Genomic DNA, 25,865 nt, shown 5'->3' with positions numbered 1-25,865 from the left:
TCGGCCAGTGTAGTGTCATCGTTGAGGACTTGATCGATAGTTTCTCGAATTCAACTGATTTGTGAACGAAGTGCCTTTCTGTTACTAGAAGCCGCTTCGAGGCGGTCCGATCTTTCGTCTTCTAAGTTACGCAATCAAACGCGACGTCTACTGAACTCATCACCCGCCTGTTCAAGTTTTTCTTTTCTCATATGCTATATGCTTGTCGAGTTCGGATAGCTTGGCTATATTATTGATGAGTTCTCCCCGCATTGTTTGCATTGCCTTGTCAAGACCTCGTAATTCCCTAACACTGAACTCCGAATATGGTACCTGTAACGTGGAATTATCGTAGTAGGTATCCAAGATTTCTCCGAGTCCGTCCGAGGGCAGCTTCGAGCTTTCTTCCAAATTATCTATGTTACCGAGTTCATCACGCACAGTCCGAAGAACCTTAGTAGTCTTCATGGAAAGTTTTTCTCGTCATAAGTAGTCTTCAAAACCTAATTCATTACGAACAAAGTTGATGCCATGTTTAGCGGCTATCGTAGACAAAGCTAGGGGCTTACGAGTACGATAATGCAGAAGGTCAATATCAGGTTCACCTCGTAGTCGCAATATTCCTTTACTATCTATCGTAAACTTTGAATAGTCACGACCAATTGGACTAACATCTTTTAAGGTATCGTAATAATCATTAACAGTTGATTGTAAAAGTTCATCGTTAAGATTCGTAAAGCTGGTTTCATCAGTACCCTCTTCTATTGTACTAGGGTTATCAAAGTCATTTAGATTAAAATCATCCATTTTTATATTAAACATAAGGTTACATAATTTCAATTTAACAATGTCTTCGCAATATGGAAGCAAGTTAAACCCACAACGTAGACTTCGAGATCCATTAGGGGTCAAAGCAATTCGTCAGTCTGTAACTATAACTAATGACCCGAGTACCATCGATCAGAATCAAACGCTTCTGGTATGCTTTCCTAATCTCGGCGAACACGATGTGTTAGTTCCTTTAACTGTCCGACTAGCATTTACGATTAGTTTGACTTCTGCTGACCTTCAGAACATAGGTCGTGCTATCGTTAAGAAAATCGCGATTAATATTAGTGGTAATGAGGTTTTGAGTATCGACAATAGCGATGTATTCTATTGTTACATGGATCTCTGGAGAACGGATAAAGAGCTGGAAAACTTACAGTACCAAGGTATTTGTAATCGGAACACATTAAGACTGCGTGTGGGTGCTGAAGATGGTGATAATACCGTCGTAAAAAAGATCTCGCTGTTGCCAGCGCATTAGGTAACCGATTCTATATTCCGCTCGACTTTGAATTACTAGATTCCCACATCCACATCAAACTTCCCTAGGCGATAGGTTAGAATACGAACTCACTTTTAATGACTACGGTAGAGTAATCAGAGCTGCTGATGATGATAGCTATTCCATCGACAATATATCACTGGAGTATGATATGATAACAGATCCTGAATTAGCCAGACAAATTTGTAATCAGTATACAGGAAGTTTAGCTATTTTGAACGATCGCGTGCTTCGACATCGAAAGATCACATGGAACAAAAGAGATACGACGTGGAATATCAATCTAAATGTCCTCACGAGATCGTTGAAGGGTATTTTAATGTTGTTCGAGGACCCCTCCGATGCATTTAAAAGAAATACCGAGAAGTTCTACAATCCCAAGATTACAAAAGTAGAATTGACTATCGAGGGCGTTCCTAATCAACTATATAGTCAAGGAATGCTAGCGTTCAACAATGGGATGAGATTAAAAAACTTCCTTCTATAAAACAAAGCCCAGAAGTTAATGCGGTCGCGAAAGATCTGTCTCTCGGGGGGTGTATCGATGGGTGAATACCTCACCACGAAGTACGCGCTATGGCTCGACATGCGAACCACGGACGATGACCAACTACACGGCAGTTGGCGGAGAATAGAAAATGCCAGTGAGGGTGTCACTATACAGATAATGAAGCTCCAGGAATCGGCTGGTAAATTAAACATATATAATTGTATGTGATTATGGATGCGCAACTTAATATACAGAATGGACAATTCGTGCAAGCAATCTATTGATAATCTTTGACCTAAAGAACTGCACTGCGCTATCATCTGCGGGCAAACTGGTTGTTGAAAAACAGCTTTTATTTTAGAAATTTTAGAAAGTCATTATCGGGACGTTTTCGATCATATTATTATTCTGTGTCCGACAATAAGTGTTAATAAAACATACCTATTGAGAGATTGGGTAATGAATGACAATGGGGTGTACAAAGTTGATCCGGGCGATCGTTTACAAGACTGTTTACGAGTATGTCACGAAAAATACAAAGGAGAATCAACCCTTTTCATAATAGACGATTGCAGTGCGAGTAAAGAACTCACCAGAAAGAAAGATATGCTTTCATATTTAGCATTCTCCGGACGGCATACTCAGCATAGCGTTTGGGGACTTACTCAAAAATACAACTCTGTCCTGAAAGATCTTAGAGAGCAGACCAAATGGGTAGCCCTGTTTCATTGCAAAGACCTAGATTCATTTGAGGAATGTCTACGCGAAAATGATGTTATTTATACCAAGTCCGAACGAGATAAAGTCAGAAAACTGTTAGCTTCAACGAAGCACTGTAAACTCATATTAAAAACCGATCAACCAGCTGCTTATGCAATTGCTAAGCAAAATGTAGCAAAATTATAGCAACTGCTAAACAAAATTATAGCAAAAATAGCAACTGTTAAGCAAAAAAATATGGCAAATGAGGCAATTGCTGAGCAAAATTATAGCAAAAATAGCAACTGTTAAGCAAAAGAATATGGCAAAAATATAGCAAAAATTTAGCAAATATAGCAAAAATAGCAAAAAATGCGATAAATTGAACATTAGCAGTTATTATGACATAATGTGGCTTGAAATCCTCATTCTTTCGCAACAGTTTATTATTACGGGCTGTATTGGATATGTCATTTTATATTATATTAGACTTAAAAATCTCCTTAGGTATTACATCATGGAATGCAACTCATCGAACAAATGCGCAAAGAACCAGATCAAGATGTAGATAAATCTTCAGATAAACATAGAGAAAGACTCGCCGCTTTGGCAGCCAGTGGAAAATGTTCCAAAAAATTTGGGGGAAAACTATACCATCAAAAAAATTGATAACATGACCGATGAAGAAATTAAAAAACTGTACGAGTGTTACGATTCTAGACTGGGAGCTACCATGACTAAAACAATAGGTTTGGCGATGTTACAACTATACACAGTTGTAGCTAGTAAGTTTCTCCCTATCCCGGCAGAACATCGCCCGTATTTATGCGAATGTCTCAAGAAGACCCATTCATCGAACACCCTATAAGCTCAGTGAGCGGTGAGTTTTATCATAGATACGGAATGTTCTTAGCGCCGGTGACCACCGCTTTAATAAAGGTTAGGTATTGTCAATTTAAACATACATGCCAATAATGGAAACTCAAGTGACACCACAGATTGTGGAGATACAACAACAAGTGAACAAGGAAATACCAGCGATTGCACAATCACAACAGATTGCGAATGAGGAAATATCACAAGTCAGAGTTACTAAGAAGAACCCCAGAAAAATCGCAGCCGGTAGGAAGAGCGGGCTGGCGAGGAAGGCGAAAATAATGCATAATTCAAATATTGAACATAGTCGTCCGATTAAAACTTGGGCACTAGTAGCAGTTGTTGCTATAGCGGTGGTAGAAGAGAAACCGTCACCCCCACTTACACATCAAGTTCAATTTGAGGTTAGCCCCCTTATAATGCTATAAGAAGCATGACTTCTCCAGTAACAGACGGTAAAATGTTGGTAAACGCAACGTATCATTCAGCAGCTAGGCCATTGGCTATGCCTGTATAGCTAAAATGATTACTAAAGCCACACCACCCAAGCTAGATTTTAATGGTGATGATATCAGTATGGTCATTCTTGATATTGGATTGGCTATGGCAACAAAAGATATGCTTATCAAACAAGGGCTTATCCCAGAAGACATAATGAAGTAATTAAACATTTGAATATATTATATTCATATAAACATGGCATCAGTCGCGATGATGGTCGGTGGGGCTGTTGTTAATGCTCCAGCTTTTTCGGGGAGTAATTTTTTATTTTCTAGTATGAGAGGAGAGAAGAGTAAACGACATAATAAATCATTAGAACAACTCGAAGCAGCTCAGCCACAATGGACCAGACAGAGGATATTAAGATTAGATTTTATTAATGAAGAACTGCGTAAGCAAGGACATTCAATTCAAAAGTTTAAGGATGTTGAATCTGCAATGCACGAATACTTCCTCGTTTATGGAAAAAAAACGACCCAATGCCGAGACCAACAATAAGTCAGTTTTATACACCGTCAGAGGAACAAAAAGACCGCGAGATAGTATTCATAATGTTTGGGTTATCAGTCATCGCTATTTATAGCTACACAATAACTACGCATAAACCATGACCTAGTTAGGGTGGGCGAGTCTTATCAGCCATGTCACCCTGACTCACCAGTTGAGATGTGATTTGCATTTAGACAAATGATATGATAAATGTATAACCATGAATCTGTGCGGATTTACACTCATGGGGAAGCCGACTCAATGCAACCGACGCTGTGTTGGTATTTACTGCGGCATACACAAATATTACATCAGGCAGGGAAACATTAACTATACATGTTCTGTATGTGGGATAGGGGTCAAAGGTCGTTATTGTTTATGTAAGAAACACGGTGCTGATAGGGTCAGGAACCAGATTATTTACGCTAGGAAGAGAGATTACATCAATGAGAGGAATAGGTTGGGGATAATACGTATTTAGATATATGAAAAACAACCAACTAGACATTGACTCATTATGCATATACCATTAAACCACAATGGTTTTTGTGAGAGAGTTGAAGGCTTTAGCAAAACAACGTGGTCTACATGGATATTCTCGAATGAGAAAAGCTGAATTGATCGATTTACTTGGTTTGGAATACAACAAACCCCAGACTGTAAGAGAACTCAAAGCTCAAGCAAAAAACAGTTGGCTGAGAGGTTATTCTTGAATGAGAAAAGCTGAATTGATCGCTTTACTAGATAATAATCAATCCGATGATAAAAAAACAAAAAGATGATGTTGATAAAAAACAACAAGAATTAAACTTTGTACCCACATCCGCCGCCATTGGTAAATATCTAAGAGGTTGGAAGATGGATATCAATTCCAACATGGAAGTTAATGATGTTAGCCCATTGTATCGAGCAAAATTAATGAGGAATTAGATGATTTACATAGTATAAAATACCAGCTGACGATTAAAATGTCATTGAGTAAAAGTAGCGCAGACGATAGCACTGAATATACCGAACCATATTTTTGGAGCAATTAAGAAGTTATATGTCATGGTGACTGATTTACGACACCCATTGTCTGAAGAACATTTGATTGCAAAGGCTCATTACCCTGGAGCCATGACATCTATATGCCTCGAAACATTTAATTGCTGTTATTTATTAGATGCTAATCCTATTTGTTAATCCCCATTTTTGTGTACATCGACCGTCTGCCATCCTGAACAGGATGTGCAAGTATGTCACTGATGATTTACATTTATATTTATTACTTACTAAATGTCAGGTGACTGTGGCTATATAAGCCTTGGTCCAGGAGAAGAGGAGGAAAAAGAAAGGTCTTACCCTTAGCCTAGCTAGGGTTAGGCGGGGTGCTCCGGGGCACCAAGACAACAAGCACTACCACTATGTGCTGACTTGGCACATAGTGTCATTTGTATGCATTTATCTACATGTATAAAGTAAAACTGTATATACCGCAAGCCATCGTCTCCAAGTTGTCACTTCCTACAGGAACCATACGTCGGCCCCTTGCATATACGAGTATGCAAATTGTTCATTAATCAACGTCAGACTGACACGCGTTGTTAATTTGGTGGAGCTATCGGGTATGACATACTTCTTAGTCTGTCCTTTCCTGTACCTCTTTGCAGCATGGCATATGGTTCACAAAACTGTAGGAAGTGACTATCTCTTATTAAAAGGATATGCTACCTGGAGGCCGATCACCAAGAACGAAGAAATGGCCTTTAACAAGATTGAAGAAAGAACAAGAACCTCTCCGATCAAGAACAAGTTCTCCGATCCCAAACCTTCCCTGCTCGAATATCTTAGCAACACTGCTAAGACTTCCCCTTCAAGATGTCGTTCCTGCACATGACCTAAGAAACGAAGTATACACGCCTATCCCACAGAGACCCGACCACAGCCATCTTCATGCAGACCCTGCACAATACAGAAACCGCCTCACAGGCACCTACAAGATGGACACTGTGTACAAGATATCTCATTTGGACTTACTAATTTGTGTTTACTTACATGGACTCAATCAAGGATATATATTGTGTGACTGTTGAATAGTGCAACCAGGTATGTTTAATCAAAGCCAGTATATTAATGCCAAAATGTGTCTTTCCAAAATTCAGTTTTGTATATGTGCAATATACTCCAAATTACATCTTTAGTCAGCTAGATCTTTGAAGTTATTGTGTAGGGAATCTTTGAAATGTCTCCAGGCCACGCAAGACATATAGTTGCAGCTAGGGCCCAGACAAACCTAAGCTGTAGGGTTATCGAGTCACACCTCTAGGCTCGACTCGTAATTTCAAAAATCTAAACGATAAAATTTGTCAATTGTTACAAGTAATTAATGTGCACAGTTTGGTACAAAATTGAATGTATTGTCTAGGACTTTGAATTCAGATTAGGGATATTCTTGGGTGAGCCACCCCTACACATATGTTTATTGTATGTCAGTATTAAGTAATTAACAGCACAGCAGTATTCAGCATTTCAGAATTTTGATGTCGGAATTAAGGATTTTTTTTCTTGGGCATCGCACCCACAATATATGGGCAAGCTCCGTCAAAGACACGGGAAGAGCACCCATTGTACTTAAAAGGGCAATATTACCCACAAGTACCGTTTGAGTCACGCGGTAAAGCTAGACTCCTGGTTTCAAATTTCTTTATGCGAAATATTTGCTGAGATGTTTAATTTGTACTTTTTATGACATTACTCATTATCATTATTCGGTACTGAGTCGCACCGCCAAGCCAGACTCCTGAATTCAAAGAACCTTCAGTGATATATTTATTGAATCTGTGAAAAGCAGTAATTACCTTGTAGGGAAATTGCACATTATAAAGATCACTTGGTTAGTTTTCAAACTGGCACTAATTCAAATTGGCTAGATGATCACTTTCATACCGTCACTGCATAGATATATTTGTTGCATAAGGATTTCATGTAACTGATTTTGTTCACATTTGCATGGTTGTTTTTGGTGAAAAAACTCACACATATCAATTTGGACTCATATAAGCTTGGGGTCCAAGCTTCACGTAACGGAGGGAAGTTGTCATGGTGACTGATTTACGACACCCATTGTCTGAAGAACATTTGATTGCAAAGGCTCATTACCCTGGAGCCATGACATCTATATGCCTCGAAACATTTAATTGCTGTTATTTATTAGATGCTAATCCTATTTGTTAATCCCCATTTTTGTGTACATCGACCGTCTGCCATCCTGAACAGGATGTGCAAGTATGTCACTGATGATTTACATTTATATTTATTACTTACTAAATGTCAGGTGACTGTGGCTATATAAGCCTTGGTCCAGAAAGGAGAGAAGGGGTTTGACTCTCTTACCAAGCAGACCTCTCTCCCACAGCCCAGAGTGTGTACCGACTCTCTGTGGCACCCTCAGTTATTTCTAAGTATATTGTAAATTGTTAATTGTTCTTGTAAATAAAATTGTGATTAGTCTCCTGTGACTCTGGCTCTTTGCTGACTAATTCCCCAAGAAAACCAGCACGTCATTTGGAAGGTATTGTTCACCTAGAACAGTTCCATGATATATAACTGAAGCCGATATTATAAACACATCATTAGATACATCAATTCAGAGGATACAGGAAACTTTAGAACGCTGGACTAATAGAGGTTCGGGTTGGGGTTTGGATAAAATAAATAGTTTATATTCAGATATAGCAAATTATATGCCCTTCAAAGGTGGATCTTATATAGATTTACCCCTGTATTATAAAAAGAAAAAAGCCATAATTAATGTAAAAAATATATCCGATGACTGTTTCAGAATGATGATAAGATCTGCATTGTTCCCTGTAGACAAAAATCCGGATAGACCTTCTAGCTATCCCCAAAACGATGGACTAAACCTCGATGGTATAGACGAACCTACACCAATATCACAAATTGATAAGGTGGAAAAGCAAAATAATTTAGCTATAAATGTTTTCGGACATTCTTCTAAAGGAATTGTTGTACACAGGATAAGCTCCGCTCCAGAACATATTCCCAGAATCAATTCATTTCTGATCGAAAAAGATGGAAAATATCATTATACATGGATAAAGAGTTTAAGCAGACTATTATACGATCAAACAACCCATAAGGAAAAGAAATATTTCTGCAAAAGATGCCTACATGGGTACAGCAGACAAGATCTACTATAAGCGCATAAAGAAGACTGCAGAGGTGTTGGACAGAATGCTATCAGGATCGATATGCCTAAAGAGGGGAAAAATATATTAAAATTTGAACATTATTGTAATCAAATGCCAGTACCATACGTAATTTACGCCGACTTCTAAGCGCTTATCAAACCTATAGAAAACACCAAACGCAATAATCAAGATAGTTTTACCTACAAAACTCAAGAACATATTAGTTGTGGGTTTGTATATATAGTTGTAATTGCCACCCCTTGAATCATTCTATAGTAACTTAACAGAATCTAAAATAACCGATGCCGATTATGAACACGCTCTGACGGTGTGTGATAAATTAGGTTGTAAGAATTTAGGTGATTATCACGATCTGTACTTAAAAACCGATGTACTGTTACTCGCCGATATATTCGAGATATTTAGAAAGACATGTTTAAAACAATACGGCTTGGACCCGGCATGGTACTATTCCAGTCCCGGACTATCGTGGGATGCATTGTTGAAGAAAACCGGCATAGAACTAAAACTACCCACTGATTACGATATGCACTTGTTTATTGAGAAAGGATTAAGAGGTGGTATATCGATGGTAATGAAAAGGTATTCTAAGGCTAATAATAAATTAATGGAAGGATATGATCCGAGTAAACCCGACACGCATGTATTATATCTCAAGGCCAACAATTTGTATGGATGGGCTATGAGTCAACCTTTACCCACGGGTGGTTTTGAGTGGCCAGAAGTGAATGATATCTATAATATCAATGCGAATAAAGGGTACATACTAGAAGTTGACTTGGAATATCCAAATTCGTTATATAAAGACCATAACAGTTATCCTCTAGCTCCCGAAAGATTAATGGTGAATAAAGATTGGATGAATATCAACACTCCTTGACGGTTAATACTAGGTTAGCTAACGTAGAAAAACTCATACCAAATTTGATGGATAAGACAAAATATATAGTTCACTACAGAAATCTCCAGTTATATCTATCGTTAGGTATGAAACTAAAGAAAATACACAGAGTTCTAAAGTTTGATCAAAGCCCTTGGATGGAGCCCTATATAAGGCTGAACACAGATTTAAGAAAGATAGCTACCAGTGATTTTGAACAGAATCTATATAAGCTCATAAATAACTCAGTATTTGGTAAAACTATGGAGAATCTGAGGAAGCGTGTTAATGTTATAAATTAGTCAGATCTAATGAGGAAGAAAGACTCAGGAAACTTATAGCCAGTCCGGCTTTTAACAGAGGCAAGATATTTGATAACGGAGTAGCCGCGTTGCATATGCAGAAGAGTACCCTAAAGATTATCCACTGCACAGCGTAGTAAATAAAAAGGTGTTAGGTAAGATGAAGGATGAATGTGCTGGGACCCCTATAGCGGAGTATGTCGGATTAAGACCTAAGATGTATTCTATAAAGAAGTCCGACAATGGAGAGATAAGAAAAGCTAAGGGTGTTAAGAAGTATGTGGTAAAAAAGCATATCAAACACGAACAGTATAAAGAAGCATTATTCAAGGGTAGAACATTCAAACACGAGATTAACTCTTTAAGAAGTTACTATCATAGGATATATGGATTAAGAATGAACAAGACGTCATTATCCCCCTTCGATACAAAGAGATGGATTGATAAGGATGGTGTCACTACCTATGCTTATGGTTATGGTGGTAATACTGTATCGTTGGGAACTATGAGCAACTCTTCTCGTACAAATGCCCTGCCCGGTCCATCTTTAAGATAATAAAGAATAGGCTCTCCTTCTTTCATAACCAACCGACTAATGTTATATGTTTTAAGAGACCCAATCGGATCGATTGCGCGACGTAGGCCTCCTTCGAGATCACCAGGCTGATATAAATATATTACGCTTACTCTATCCGGAAGTTTTTGTTCTTTGCCTCTCCTCGGTGCTGAAGATTCAGAAATTACGGATTTCATTTTAATCGCATCGGATGGTTTCTTCCCGATTAATCTCGTTACTTCATTATTCAGCGCTGATACAACAGCTGATAATCGTGTCACCCATTCGGTTGATCTCAATCGTTCCGATTTCATTTCGATCCCATACTGATAGCCAAACAAACGTTCCGCTAATGTCCTGTTAAATCTTTCAATGATACCTTGACTACGGTGGGCCTCTTTTTCACCACGGCTGATTTTGACATCGTGCTTTGTTAACAGTTTAGTTATTGATCCCATAAACTCGCGACCAGGATCTACTTGAAATAGCTCAGGCCATTTTAGGCCGCGTTTATATGTGCAGCTCAGTGCATTAGCTACTTCTGTTGAATCTTTCGAGGTTAATGGCTCAGCCTCTTTGTATCGACTAGCCACATCCACTACGGTTAAAGCATATTTATACGTTTTGCGTCTTACCTTATCATGGGGAAGAAACAAGTGGTCAGCCTGATGAACTTCATTCGTTGTGAAAATATCAAACTTCTTCCTCGGTATATAACGCGGTGCCGGTAGGTATATTTGCCACATCGCTTGTTTCTTTAACCAATCCTTGGCCACATCTATATATACCTTAGCTGCGGTGGCTAAATTTTTTATTGCTCCTATACCTTTCCAATATCCTCGTGGGCTATAGTAAATTTTATCCATTAGTAATTAATGTTGATGTTTCTTTTAATACGACTTATGACAATCATTAAATCGCATCATCATTTACACATATAAAAATTCCATCTGTAGTAGCAGTATAGGTATATAAATCTGGCTCCAGTTGAAGTGAGCCAGAACCCCCATTTACCTATACTACTGGAACTATACATTTGTCACACATCGACAGGACACAGGTTAACACTTGATGACATTTATTGGTAACCCTCGAAACGAGCGCCAAACCCGAGCGATCCTCCAAAGACAGGCTAGCCACCAAGGGGAGCTAACTCTGCTTACACACTTCATTAACAATTAACCTTAAACAATAGAAGCGGGCATCCTGGGAAGTCCCCGTACTATGCATCTTATATAGTTGGGATCAGAACTTTTCAGCCACCCTCATATCTTCTGAACATTATACAGACATTAGCTGTGACAGAACAGTTTTTTAAACATAGAACACTAATATATTCACTTTGTGTTTATTAACTGAAGCAGAGATTTGGGTTAGGACTTCCTGGAAAGTTAACGAATCTGAAACTGTTGTTATATTTGAAGCATTAAGACCGACCAGTATGAGGAGGAGGATCATGAGATGAAGCAGAGGATCCTCAGAGCTGCCCTTGCCTTTGTCCCACAGCATGGCTGGAGCAGGAAGACACTGGCTGCAGGTGTGGTCACAGTTACACACAATCACTTGCCTACAGCAGTCTTCCATCATGACACTACAGTCACTTGCCTACAGCAGTCTTCCATCATGACACTACAGTCTCTTGCCTACAGCAGTCTTCCATCATGATATTAAACAGTCACTAGAATACAGCAGTCTTCCATCATGACACAGCACTGTCACTAGCCTACAGCAGTCTTCCATCATGACACTATACAGCCGCTTCCCTACATCAGTCTTCCATTATGACACTACACAGTCTCTCCCCTACAGCAGTCTTCCATCATGACACTACAGTCATTTGCCTACAGCACTCTTCCATCATGATATTAAACAGTCACTAGCCTACAGCAGTCTTCCATCATGAAACTACACTGTCACTTGCCTACAGCAGTCTTCCATCATGACACTACAGTCACTTGCCTACAGCAGTCTTCCATCATGACACTACAGTCACTTGCCTACAGCAGTCTTCCATCATGACACTACACTGTCTCTAGCCTACAGCAGTCTTCCATCATGACACTACACTGTCACTAGCCGACAGCATTCTTCCATCATGACACTACAGTCACTCCCCTACAGCACTCTTCCATCATGACACTACAGTCACTCACCTACAGCAGTCGTCCATCATGACACTAAAGTCACTCGCCTACAGCATTCTTCCATCATGACACTACAGTCACTCCCCTACAGCACTCTTCCATCATGACACTACAGTCACTCACCTACAGCAGTCTTCCATCATGACACTACAGTCAATCGCCTATAGCATTCTTCCATCATGACACTACACAGTCTCTAGCCTACAGCAGTCTTCCATCACGACACTACAGTCACTCACCTACACCAGTCTTCCATCATGACACTACAGTCACTAGCCTACAGCAGTCTTCCATCATGACACTATACAGCTGCTTCCCTACATCAGTCTTCCATTATGACACTACACAGTCTCTCCCCTACAGCACTCTTCCATCATGACACTACAGTCATTTGCCTACACCAGTCTTCCATCATGACACTACAGTCACTTGCCTAGAGCAGTCTTCCATCCTGATATTAAACAGTCACTAGCCTACAGCAGTCTTCCATCATGAAACTACACTGTCACTTGCCTACAGCAGTCTTCCATCATGACACTACAGTCACTTGCCTACAGCAGTCTTCCATCATGACACTACAGTCACTTGCCTACAGCAGTCTTCCATCATGACACTACACTGTCTCTAGCCTACAGCAGTCTTCCATCGTGACACTACACTGTCACTAGCCGACAGCAGTCTTCCATCATGACACTAAAGTCACTCGCCTACAGCATTCTTCCATCATGACACTACAGTCACTCGCCTACAGCACTCTTCCATCATGACACTACAGTCACTCCCCTACAGCATTCTTCCAGCATGACACTACACTGTCACTTGCCTACAGCAGTCTTCCATCATGACACTACAGTCACTTGCCTACAGCAGTCTTCCATCACGACACTACAGTCACTCACCTACAGCAGTCGTCCATCATGACACTACACAGTCACAAGCCTACAGCAGTTTTCCATCATGACACTACACAGTCACAAGCCTTCAGCAGTCTTCCATCATGACTACACTGTCACAAGCCTTCAGCAGTCTTCCATCATGACTACACTGTCACTGGCCTACAGCAGTCTTCCATCATGATACTGCAGTCTCTTGCCTACAGCAGTCTTCCATCATGACACTACAGTCACTTGCTGACAGCAGTCTTCAATCATGATATTAAACAGTCACTAGCATACAGCAGTCTTCCATCATGACACTACAGTCACTTGCCTACAGCAGTCTTCCATCATGACACTACAGTCACTTGCCTCCAGCAGTCTTCCATCATGACGCTACAGTCACTCACCTACAGCAGTCTTCCATCATGACACTACACAGTCACAAGCCTTCAGCAGTCTTCCATCATGACACTACACAGTCACAAGCCTACAGCAGTATTCCATCATGACACTAGTCACTAGCCTACAGCAGTCTTCCATCATGACACTACACAGTCACATGCCTTCAGCAGTCTTCCATCATGACTACACTGTCACTAGCCTACAGCAGTCTTCCATCATGACACTACAGTCTCTTGCCTACAGCAGTCTTCCATCATGACACTACAGCCACTTGCTGACAGCAGTCTTCAATCATGATATTAAACAGTCACTAGCATACAGCAGTCTTCCATCATGACACTATAGTCACTTGCCTACAGCAGTCTTCCATCATGACACTACAGTCTCCTGCCTACAGCAGTCTTCCATCATGACACCTACTGCTTATATATTATGATATCACAGTTACTTGGTTACAGCACTCTCATTGTGATATCGCTCTTCTTCTATATCTCCTCATGTCACTCTCACATAGATACACTGACTTGATATCACTCACTCAGCTGCATCTGCTCATCACATAACAGTCACTTAGCTACAATTTAATTCTCGCATCAGTCATTTAGCTACAGCATACTTCTCATGATATCAATCATTTAGCTACATCTTCTCATAATATCAGTCATTTAGCTATATCTTACTTCTCACAACACAGTCAGTTAGCAACTGCTTTTCATATCAGTCATATAGCTACATCTTACTTCTCACAACACAATCAGTTAGCAACTGCTTTTCATATCAGTCATTTAGCTACATCTGACTTCTCACAACACAATCAGTTAGCAACTGCTTCTCATATCAGTCATTTAGCTACATCTTACTTCTCACAACACAGTCAGTTAGCAACTGCTTCTCATATCAGTCATTTAGCTACATCTTACTTCTCACAACACAGTCAATTAGGAACTGCTTCTCATATCAGTCATTTAGCTACATCTTACTTCTCACAACACAGTCAGTTAGCAACAGCTTCTCATATCAGTCACATCTTACTTCTCACAACACAGTCAATTAGGAACTGCTTCTCATATCAGTCATTTAGCTACATCTGACTTCTCACAACACAATCAGTTAGCAACTGCTTCTCATATCAGTCATTTAGCTACATCTTACTTCTCACAACACAATCAGTTAGCAACTGCTTCTCATATCAGTCATTTAGCAACATCTTACTTCTAAAAACACAATCAGTTAGCAACTGCTTCTCATATCAGTCATTTAGCTACATCTTACTTCTCACAACACAATCAGTTAGCAACTGCTTCTCATATCAGTCATTTAGCTACATCTTACTTCTCACAACACAGTCAGTTAGCAACTGCTTCTCATATCAGTCATTTAGCTACATCTTACTTCTCACAACACAGTCAGTTAGCAACAGCTTCTCATATCAGTCACATCTTACTTCTCACAACACAGTCAATTAGGAACTGCTTCTCATATCAGTCATTTAGCTACATCTGACTTCTCACAACACAATCAGTTAGCAACTGCTTCTCATATCAGTCATTTAGCTACATCTTACTTCTCACAACACAATCAGTTAGCAACTGCTTCTCATATCAGTCATTTAGCAACATCTTACTTCTAAAAACACAATCAGTTAGCAACTGCTTCTCATATCAGTCATTTAGCTACATCTTACTTCTCACAACACAATCAGTTAGCAACTGCTTCTCATATCAGTCATTTAGCTACATCTTACTTCTCACAACACAGTCAGTTAGCAACTGCTTCTCATATCAGTCATTTAGCTACATCTTACTTCTCACAACACAGTCAGTTAGCAACAGCTTCTCATATCAGTCACATCTTACTTCTCACAACACAGTCAATTAGGAACTGCTTCTCATATCAGTCATTTAGCTACATCTGACTTCTCACAACACAATCAGTTAGCAACTGCTTCTCATATCAGTCATTTAGCTACATCTTACTTCTCACAACACAATCAGTTAGCAACTGCTTCTCATATCAGTCATTTAGCTACATCTTACTTCTCACAACACAGTCAGTTAGCAACTGCTTCTCATATCAGTCATTTAGCTACATCTGACTTCTCACAACACAATCAGTTAGCAACTGCTTCTCATATCAGTCATTTAGCTACATCTTACTTCTCACAACACAATCAGTTAGCAACTGCTTCTCATATCAGTCATTTAGCTACATCTTACTTCTCACAACACAGTCAGTTAGCAACTGCTTCTCATATCAGTCATTTAGCTACATCTTACTTCTCACAACACAATCAGTTAGCAACTGCTTCTCATATCAGTCATTTAGCTACATCTTACTTCTCACAACACAATCAGTTAGCAACAGCTTCTCATATCAGTCACATCTTACTTCTCACAACACAATCAGTTAGCAACAGCTTCTCATATCAGTCACATCTTACTTCTCACAACACAATCAGTTAGCAACTGCTTCTCATATCAGTCATTTAGCTACATCTTACTTCTCACAACACAATCAGTTAGCAACAGCTTCTCATATCAGTCACATCTTACTTCTCACAACACAATCAGTTAGCAACAGCTTCTCATATCAGTCACATCTTACTTCTCACAACACAGTCAATTAGGAACTGCTTCTCATATCAGTCATTTAGCTACATCTTACTTCTCACAACACAATCAGTTAGCAACAGCTTCTCATATCAGTCATTTAGCTACATCTTACTTCTCACAACACAGTCAGATAGCAACTGCTTCTCATATCAGTCACATCTTACTTCTCACAACACAGTCAGTTAGCAACTGCTTCTCATATCAGTCATTTAGCTACATCTTACTTCTCACAACACAATCAGTTAGCAACTGCTTCTCATATCAGTCATTTAGCTACATCTTACTTCTCACAACACAGTCAGTTAGCAACTGCTTCTCATATCAGTCATTTAGCTACATCTTACTTCTCACAACACAGTCAGTTAGCAACAGCTTCTCATATCAGTCATTTAGCTACATCTTACTTCTCACAACACAGTCAGTTAGCAACAGCTTCTCATATCAGTCATTTAGCTACATCTTACTTCTCACAACACAATCAGTTAGCAACTGCTTCTCATATCAGTCACATCTTACTTCTCACAACACAGTCAGATAGCAACAGCTTCTCATATCAGTCATTTAGCTATATCTTACTTCTCACAACACAGTCAGTTAGCAACAGCTTCTCATATCAGTCATTTAGCTACATCTTACTTCTCACAACACAGTCAGTTAGCAACTGCTTCTCATATCAGTCATTTAGCTACATCTTACTTCTCACAACACAGTCAGATAACAACTGCTTCTCATATCAGTCATTTAGCTACATCTTACTTCTCACAACACAGTCAGTTAGCAACAGCTTCTCATATCAGTCATATAGCTACATCTTACTTCTCACAACACAGTCAGTTAGCAACTGCTTCTCATATCAGTCATTTAGCTACATCTGACTTCTCACAACACAGTCAGTTAGCAACAGCTTCTCATATCAGTCATATAGCTACATCTTACTTCTCACAACACAATCAGTTAGCAACTGCTTCTCATATCAGTCATTTAGCTACATCTTACTTCTCACAACACAGTCAGATAACAACTGCTTCTCATATCAGTCATTTAGCTACATCTTACTTCTCACAACACAGTCAGATAACAACTGCTTCTCATATCAGTCATTTAGCTACATCTTACGTCTCACAACACAGTCAGTTAACTACAACATAATTCCTACAACACAGTCTCTCAGCTACAACTTACTTCTCATGATATCAGTCACTAAACTACAACTGACTTCTCATGATATCACAGTCACCAAGCTTCAAAATCTCACAATATTATAGTCACTAAGCTGCATCTTTCTTCTGATGATATCGCAGTCACTTAGGTACAATACTTTTGTTTCTAATTGATGACTGCAGGTGCAGAGATGGAGGGTTTGCCACCAGTGGCTCATGGTATGTTCCCCAGAGGAGGGGCAGAGCTGGTTCATTACTTGTACACACGGTCTAACCGGCAGCTTGCAGATGCACTTGCTGCAGAAGTTGAGGAACTTTACACCCAAGGAGCAGAGTAAGCATTTCCGGGCCACTGTTGTATGATTGTTGGCCCTAGGTTGTCTGAATCAGCTTTAGTATATATGTATAAAAGGGCTGGAGTATATGTTATAAGGAATTCTGTTCGTCTGTCAATCCTTCCAAGGACATTTTTGTTTGTGACCTCTACTTTGAAAACAACTGTTTAGATTCTTTTCAAACTTTTCTTCTCTGAAAGGAAAGGTGCAGTGGGAAGTTTGATATCAATATTTTGATTTTCTGAAATATACAGCATTTTTACTTCTTTTATCTTGAACACTTGTGCGACCTATTGCTTGAAAATTACTTTATCGATTCTTTTCAAATTTAGTGAACATTTCCATTCTAATAGGAGAGGTGCAGTGCAAAGTTTCATTTTGATGTGTGTATTTTCTGAAAAGATTTTTTTTTTTATGTTTTGAACTTAGAAATATGTTGGAGTCTAGGTCGGGGGTGTAAGTGGTCTTGTTTTTTCTGGATTTCAGTGTTGTATAGTATACACGTGTGGAGAACTATTTGTAGTGTTCAGATCATTAATGTAAAACATGTAGGGTGTGAAGCCTGGTTGGCATCAGTAAATGTCTCCACCAAGATTGTGTGTGAAGACTAGGGCTGTAGGACTGTGTTACCTTAACCCCAACATCCCCAGCAAGAAGGCATGTGAAACACGGAGGCAGTGTTACCTTGTCACCAACATCCCTAGGAAGATGGCATGTGAAACACGGAGGCAGTGTTACCTTGACACCAACATCCCCAGGAAAACGGCATGTGAAACCCAGAGGCATTGTTACCTTGACCCAAACATCCCCAGAAAGACAACATGTGAAACACGGAGGCAGTGTTACTTTGTCACCAACATCCCCAGGAAGATGGCATGTGAAGCATAGGGCTGGTGGACTGTGTTACCTTGACACCAACATCCCCAGGAAGACGGCATGTGAAACACGGAGGCAGTGTTACCTTGTCACCAACATCCCTAGGAAGATGGCATATGAAACACGGAGGCAGTGTTACCTTGAAACCAACATCCCCAGGAAGACGGCATGTGAAACACGGAGGCAGTGTTACCTTGACCCCAACATCCCAGGAAGACGGCATGTGAAGCATGGAGGCTGTATTACCTTGACACCAACATCCCCAGACAGACGGCATGTGAAACATGGAGGCTGTGTTACCTTGGCACCAACATACCCAGGAAGACGGCATGTGAAACACGGAGGCAGTGTTACCTTGACACCAATATCCCTAGCAATACATCCTCTGAAGCATAGGGCTGCGGGACTGTGTTACCTTGCCACTAACATGCAAGACGACATGTGAAGCATAGGGCTGCGGGACTGTGTTACCTTGGCACCAACATCCCCAGCAACACGACATGTGAAATATAGGGCTGCAGGACTGTGTTACCTTGGCACCAACATCCCCAGCAAGATTGCATGTGAAATATAGGGCTGCAGGACTGTGTTACCTTGGCACCAACATCCCCAGCAACACGGCATGTGAAATATAGGGCTGCAGGACTGTGTTACCTTGGCACCAACATCCCCAGCAACACGACATGTGAAATATAGGGCTGCAGGACTGTGTTACCTTGGCACCAACATCCCAGCAACACGGCATGTGAAATATAGGGCTGCAGGACTGTGTTACCTTGGCTCTAACATCCCCAGCAAGATGGCATGTGAAATATAGGGCTGCAGGACTGTGTTACCTTGGCTCCAACATCCCCAGCAAGATTGCATGTGAAATATAGGGCTGCAGGATTGTGTTACCTTGGCTCCAACATCCCCAGCAAGACAACATGTAAAACATAGGACTGATGGACTGTGTTACCTTGGCACCAACATCCCAACATTGACAGCTGCCACATAACGCCTCCGCATGGGCCTTGTGATGCTTGTGAACACATGATTGGGAAGACAACGCCATTGTTGCTGCAAAATGGTGCCAAGATCTTGCAAATTCTGTGGTTGGTTCTTGAGAGTGCGCAGACTTCTTCCAAGAGCATCCCAGACATGTTCGATGGGATTGAGGTCGGGAGACCTTGACGGCCAGTCCATGACGTTGACTCCCGCATTCTGAAGGAAATTCCTTGTCAAAATTGCTCTGTGGGTTCTGGCATTGTCATGTTGGAAGATCAAACTGGGTCCATGTGCTGCCATAAAAGGAAGAAGTTCTGGTGCCAGTACCTGGTCACGGTAAGCAGCAGCGTTGAGGTTGCCACGGATGACAAGAAGCCTGGAACGTGCATTGCTACAGAAAGCACCCCGCACCATGACACTTCCGCCTCGAAATCTGTCAACTTCCTGTACACAACACTGGGTGCAACGTTCATGACGGCGCCTCCACACCCTCGCCCTACCATCAGCAAATCGAAGATTAAATCGGGATTCATCACTGAAGACGACTTGATTCCATTTCCTCCGAGTCCATCGTAAGTGTTGCTGTGCCCACAATTGACGTTGACGTCTGTGTAATTGAGTCAGAATCGGCCCGCAGTATGGCCGTCGTGCTTGAAGGTGAGCAGTTCTCAGACAGTTTGTGCACTCAGTCTACCCTAAACAGTTAATTTCTGGTTGATGTAGCCGTCAAAAATCGGTTACAGAGGTGACGTAAGACAATCTGACAATCCTCTGCATGTGACGTCACACGTGGTCGACCTGGCTGAGGGCAGTCAGCGGTGGTACCTGTTTGCGGTGGACGCGTCTGTAAATCATAAACAGTCCGTCGACTACAACCCATTGTCCTTGCGACTTCAGCTACGGACGTTCCTGTCTGCAACATGCCGATGGCATGTTCACGTTGCACATTTGAAAGGCGTGGCATGACAAATGTCCGTAAAGACTTTTGTTTTCTTGTGTTTTTCTTTTTTTGTTAATGACTGCTAACAAGTATGGCTGAAAACGTGCAGTATTATGGCCACGTGACCAGTTGCACGTGAAAAACCACTTTTGCCACTATAGTGCTGTGCACATGATTTTGATCGATTCACCTGCACAAAAATGGGTGTTATCTGAAGACAATACGTGGCCATTACTGTTTAAATACACAATAAGGGCCCACAATGATAACTGATCAAAATGTTTTTAATTTGGTTCAGTATATGTTAAGTTGGGTAGAGGGATTCAATACATGTTCAATGTTTAACAATATTTTAAGTTTTCAGGTTTGCGTTTTGACCATGATCCTTAATTCTCTCAAAATCCATTTTTGCCCTGTATTTTTATTCTTTGATCATATTGATGGCATCATATTTTGTTGTTCAAATCAATAGGATCAATAGGATATTTGTGTGTCCTAAGTATTGGTGTTGAAAGTATGCTATATATTGTCTATATATCCAGGTGAACTGCAGACTTCTAGCACAAGATATTTGTGAAGGAATTTATGGAGTGTCAGAGATACTACACCTCTTTTCGCTGCCCATGACAATCAGGGAAACAATTTGTACTCTGTTTTTTTGTATGTGATGATAGGGCTCAACAGCAATGAAAATGCTTTCAACTTATGTTTAGCTTTAAGCAGATTTTTAGGGTCAGCGGATCTGAAAAAATTATGAGGAGCTTTGTCTGCAAAAATATCTCATTGTGAAATGTTTCTTTCACAGGAAACCCCAAACAAGACCTTTCATTGCAAAGGCTGTCCAGAGCAGGCTAAGGATGCTACTCCCCTACATCGAACACTGGCCGCAGGTGATAGCTGGAGCAGTGCACGCCTTCAGTTAACAGCACTGCATTAGGCTAAAAAAAGTCTTGGTTCTCAGGCATCTCCGCATCATCACAAAGTCCGCCATACATTTCATTTTCTTTCCATTTTCAAAAATAAAAAAGACCTCAAATATTCTTCATCTCGAATACATGACTCCAGTGTTATCCAATATAGCGTGCAGTTACTTCCCTTGCTTTACTGCAACGTTTTGTTTTATGGTCATGGTGGCAATTGGAGTTTGTGTGCTTGTTTTGCCGTTTGCAAATTTGGTAAATGAAAACATGAAACACGATTAAACATCACTAGACATGATGATTTACAACTTCAGTGGTATTTGTGCACTGTATGCTGGACAATGTTTCGTACACAGATATTAAGATTACATGTGTATTTGTCTTGTAAAATAAGCCGGAAATATCAATGAGCTTTTCACACATCTTTTCCATGATCTATGAGTGATTTTGTTTAAAAATACTTTGTCATGGACAAAATCACAACTAAAAAGAAATTTCAATATGGTGATGGAAAGACCGAAGATTTTGTATCTCTAACAACTAATGTTCGTTTCAAGGCGAGTTCCATCTTCCCGAGGCAAGGGAGTTAACTGACTTTAAAAGTCCAGTTTCCACCCTTGCCGAACTAGGCTGGAATTCGATCGTAGCGCCACCAGTGGCTATTACAAGTTATGTCCCTTCTATGCCTCTCCTATAGACCAGTCAGATTCCACCTCTCGTATCACTTGCATTTGCTTCAAAACAAAACGGTGGCGCCCAATCAAGACTATCTGATCAATAATCAAGATCTATATTGTGACAAAACGGGTCTTACATCGCGAAGTGCATCAAATCACGTGAGCACCTTGATTAAAAACATGAAAAGATTGAGAAAATATCTGTTGCCAACGAGCTAGTGGAGCACATGCTTTGCAAATCCTGCAGTCAACAGAAATCTGCATGACACTTTACGAACCAGATTTCGATTTCGGTGCGCGATTTTGATTGGACTATGCATAGACTCGTTAGTCCAGCCAAAATCTAACTCAATGATACTAGCCTTGTTCTCAAGTGTCCGGGAACAAGTGTCCGGGAACAAGTGTCATGTTCCTGGACACAGTGGTTGATTCATGGGTACACAACAGCTTCGCGGAAAGCGTTAAAGTTGGCATGCAGCACGTGCTTATTGCTGAATGAGCGCAAAATGCACATGCTCTAGACACAGTTTATTTCAGCTGTCTTTTGGCATTCATATGGGCAAGTAGTACATGGATATCTCTCTCTAAGTTACCAAATAGTGAATTAGAATAGTACAGAAATAGAAGAGAAATAGTTCAGAGAGTTACCCATTTACATTGTTACCATATGGCAACTTCACTTTAAGTTTCAAATCCATTTCATTTGATCTTATCACATTTTCATTGTTCATTGATTACAAGGGGATTTCACGATAAGTTGATTACAAGGGGAGTAGTATAGGTAATGGGGGTTCTGGACCACTTCCACTGGAGCAGGATTTATACCACCACTACAGGGGGAATTTTTTATGTGTAAATGATGATGCGATTTAACGATCGTCATAAGATTAAACTAAATTGTAATGAAAATATTCTCTATTATTTTTATTCATACGTATACCATTATTTTTAACAAAGTGATACTCAACATTTTTACTAAGTTCTTCGTTCATTTTACCAGGAGACCAGACTATATACTCTTCTTAGTAATTGGAAAGAAACAATTGATGACCGTATTTGGTTGGTTTGACATCACTGATATAATATATACCTTGTGGTAATTTTCTCCATTTTATAATTTTGTCCCTGAGCATAAATGTTTCGATAGCTTTTTCGAGTTTTTCCTTTGTTGGTTTGTAATTCTCCATTATCATATACTTATGTAAGCATTCGTTTAAATGTGATCTAATGATAGTAAGCAATCTATTTTTAATCTCCAACAAGTTCTTTGGTTTTGGTCACGGAATAATTGACACGTTTCTGGTCTCCCCTGTTCTATGAACTTTTTTTTCTCGTCTTCACTAATACCACTGGTTTTACGAGAATTTGATCGAATCTCCTGCTTCATTACGTTGTATTTGGTGAGTTCTGACAACACTAAACGAAACTCCTCCTCGGATATCTTACAATCAGCCATTGCTGTTGAAATATGATCCTCAATGTTGTTTAGCTTTGCTTCTGCGAGTATCCGAATATTATCATGTTTTAATGCTTTCTTTTGCAACCCATGAGAAATGAATTTTATCGCTATTCCTGCCAGTCCTGAGACTCCAGCCGCTATTTGCATGCCAAGTACGATAGGCGCGGTGATTATAGTTGATAATGAACCAACACCAGCCGTTACAAGCGTGGTGTCAACTCCTTCGAGAGCATTCACGGCTCTGCGATACCTTTTATACAATCCAAGTCTCAACTCCCTCTCCTTCTCTATTCGATGTTGTATGTCGCTTATTTGATGTAATCGAAATCCATCAACAGTATCCATCTTTTCATCGAGCGCCGGATATAAACCCATAGTGTATATTATTATTATATCTTATAATAGTCTTTAATTGGTCTTGCTTCAATGTTTTGAGAGTATACATCAACCTTATTAAATGTATATTATACGGCATGAATATCTTAGTAAGAAAAATGCTGTCACTTTTAATAATTTGGACCCCCTGAAGGGTTGCAACGGGTGATACTCCCATATAAATAATAATGCAACGTTGACGTTTGTGTTTCTTGGGCCATTTAATCGATAATATTTCAAAGTCATCTTCCAGTGCATCTCCGAACAAGACTTCAATAATGAGCGTAGAAAGATCAGGTATTGCACTCAAGTTATCTTTAATAACATTGAATTCAGTAACCAAATTTAAACTAACATTTTTTTATGCCGGACGACTAAATAACATATACCCTGGGTTTTCTGGCAGGGGGTGACTAACACACTTTTTCGTTTTGATGGGATATAAGCCCCGAGTACGACCCCGTCATCACATACGGTGGGGTAATGACGATATTCAGTAGCCACTCGATTTTTGCTTCGATCATAGTCCATTTATTATCATCATTGCAAGTAAGATTGTACAAAGTGTTTTTATTGAGTCTACTAACGTAGATATCGCTTAAATCTCCTAGATTACCTGTGAATGTAACTTCTTTCCGCTTGTATACATTATCTTGTAAGTGTAATGCGTATAACTTACCATCGGTACCGGGTTTACTGAATCCTTCTGTGTCTCAGAGATCGGAAAGTGCAATTGTATTACATTGTCTGAGTGTTCCAGGGCCTGATGAATCAACCATTATTTATAATATGGAGTGTTACACTCAAGTATCCTATATGTACAGGTTGATGTTTTACATCTAATACAGAAATTTTGAGGTCTGAAATAATACCACTCTTTAATTTTTTATATTGTAATGATGAGAAAGATTCTGTTCTACCGCTATTGTATTTTTCATCTTTGACTGGAACAGCTCTGAGTAGAGTTGAAGGACTTTCTAGTTGAATATTATCCGTCATGCTTATTTGATCAAGATGGATGCAAAACTCTTTATAGGGAACTAAATAGGGTAATTCATATCCCCCAAATGTTGTCTCGACTAATGTTATTTCTCCTCTAAATCCAAGTGTAAGTGCTAAGTTTTTTCAAGAAATATTTCCTTTTCTTCAGCACTTAAAATCAGCATCCCATTCGACTCATTTTGTTTGAAACTAATTCCATTAGGCTTAAAAATTTCTTCATTGAGTGAGCATACACTGTTATACCCATCAGGTATAATAATGTATTTGTCAATAACATTGTTTTCACCTATTATAAACATCTTATTATTTCTTTTCACAGCATTTATATTAGTCCACCGTGGGTAATAAGTTACATCGCAGAGAGCGACTTCAAGTTGACCATCCGAACTATCGATAGTATGAAGCAGTTCAATAGACTGACCATTTGTTATTCCCAGGAGTGTAACATACATATTAAATATACAAAGATACTATATCATAACTTAAATATATTACTAATCAGTCGATTTTAGTAAGTGCCTCTGGTGCTAATTTTTTTGTTAAATTCCCTGATATCTTTGAAAAATACAGGGTCACAGCAAGTAGCGATAAAATGGTGCACGATTGGTTCCACAATCCAATGCAATTTTGGCAGAACCAGTTAAACTTTGCCATATGGTGTGCCACAACAGGATGTGGTGTATCTCTTTATGTCCCAGGATTTGAACTAAATAAGTCTGTTTTATCATTTCACGTGTACTATCAGATTAGACGTATACTTAAAGAAATTAGTGCCCCATTAC

At 39.8% G+C, this 25,865-nt stretch overlaps 1 protein-coding gene across 1 annotated transcript in view; it reads left to right on the top strand.

Annotated features, from left to right (window-relative positions):
• Positions 1–25,865, top strand: part of LOC139448003 (ubiquinone biosynthesis protein COQ9, mitochondrial-like) — a 69,018-nt gene that overhangs the window by 21,250 nt on the left and 21,903 nt on the right. Inside the window, exons 3-5 of the mRNA XM_071229512.1 lie at positions 11,741–11,853; positions 17,696–17,846; positions 21,456–21,540. Coding sequence (XP_071085613.1) covers positions 11,741–11,853; positions 17,696–17,846; positions 21,456–21,540 — 349 coding nt within the window. The remainder of the gene's footprint in view (positions 1–11,740; positions 11,854–17,695; positions 17,847–21,455; positions 21,541–25,865) is intronic.

Source organism: Haliotis cracherodii, unplaced genomic scaffold, assembly GCF_022045235.1.
Source record: "Haliotis cracherodii isolate W230 unplaced genomic scaffold, xgHalCrac1.p SCAF_10, whole genome shotgun sequence".
Taxonomy (NCBI): domain Eukaryota; kingdom Metazoa; phylum Mollusca; class Gastropoda; order Lepetellida; family Haliotidae; genus Haliotis; species Haliotis cracherodii.
This window is presented reverse-complemented; position numbering and strand designations above follow the sequence as displayed.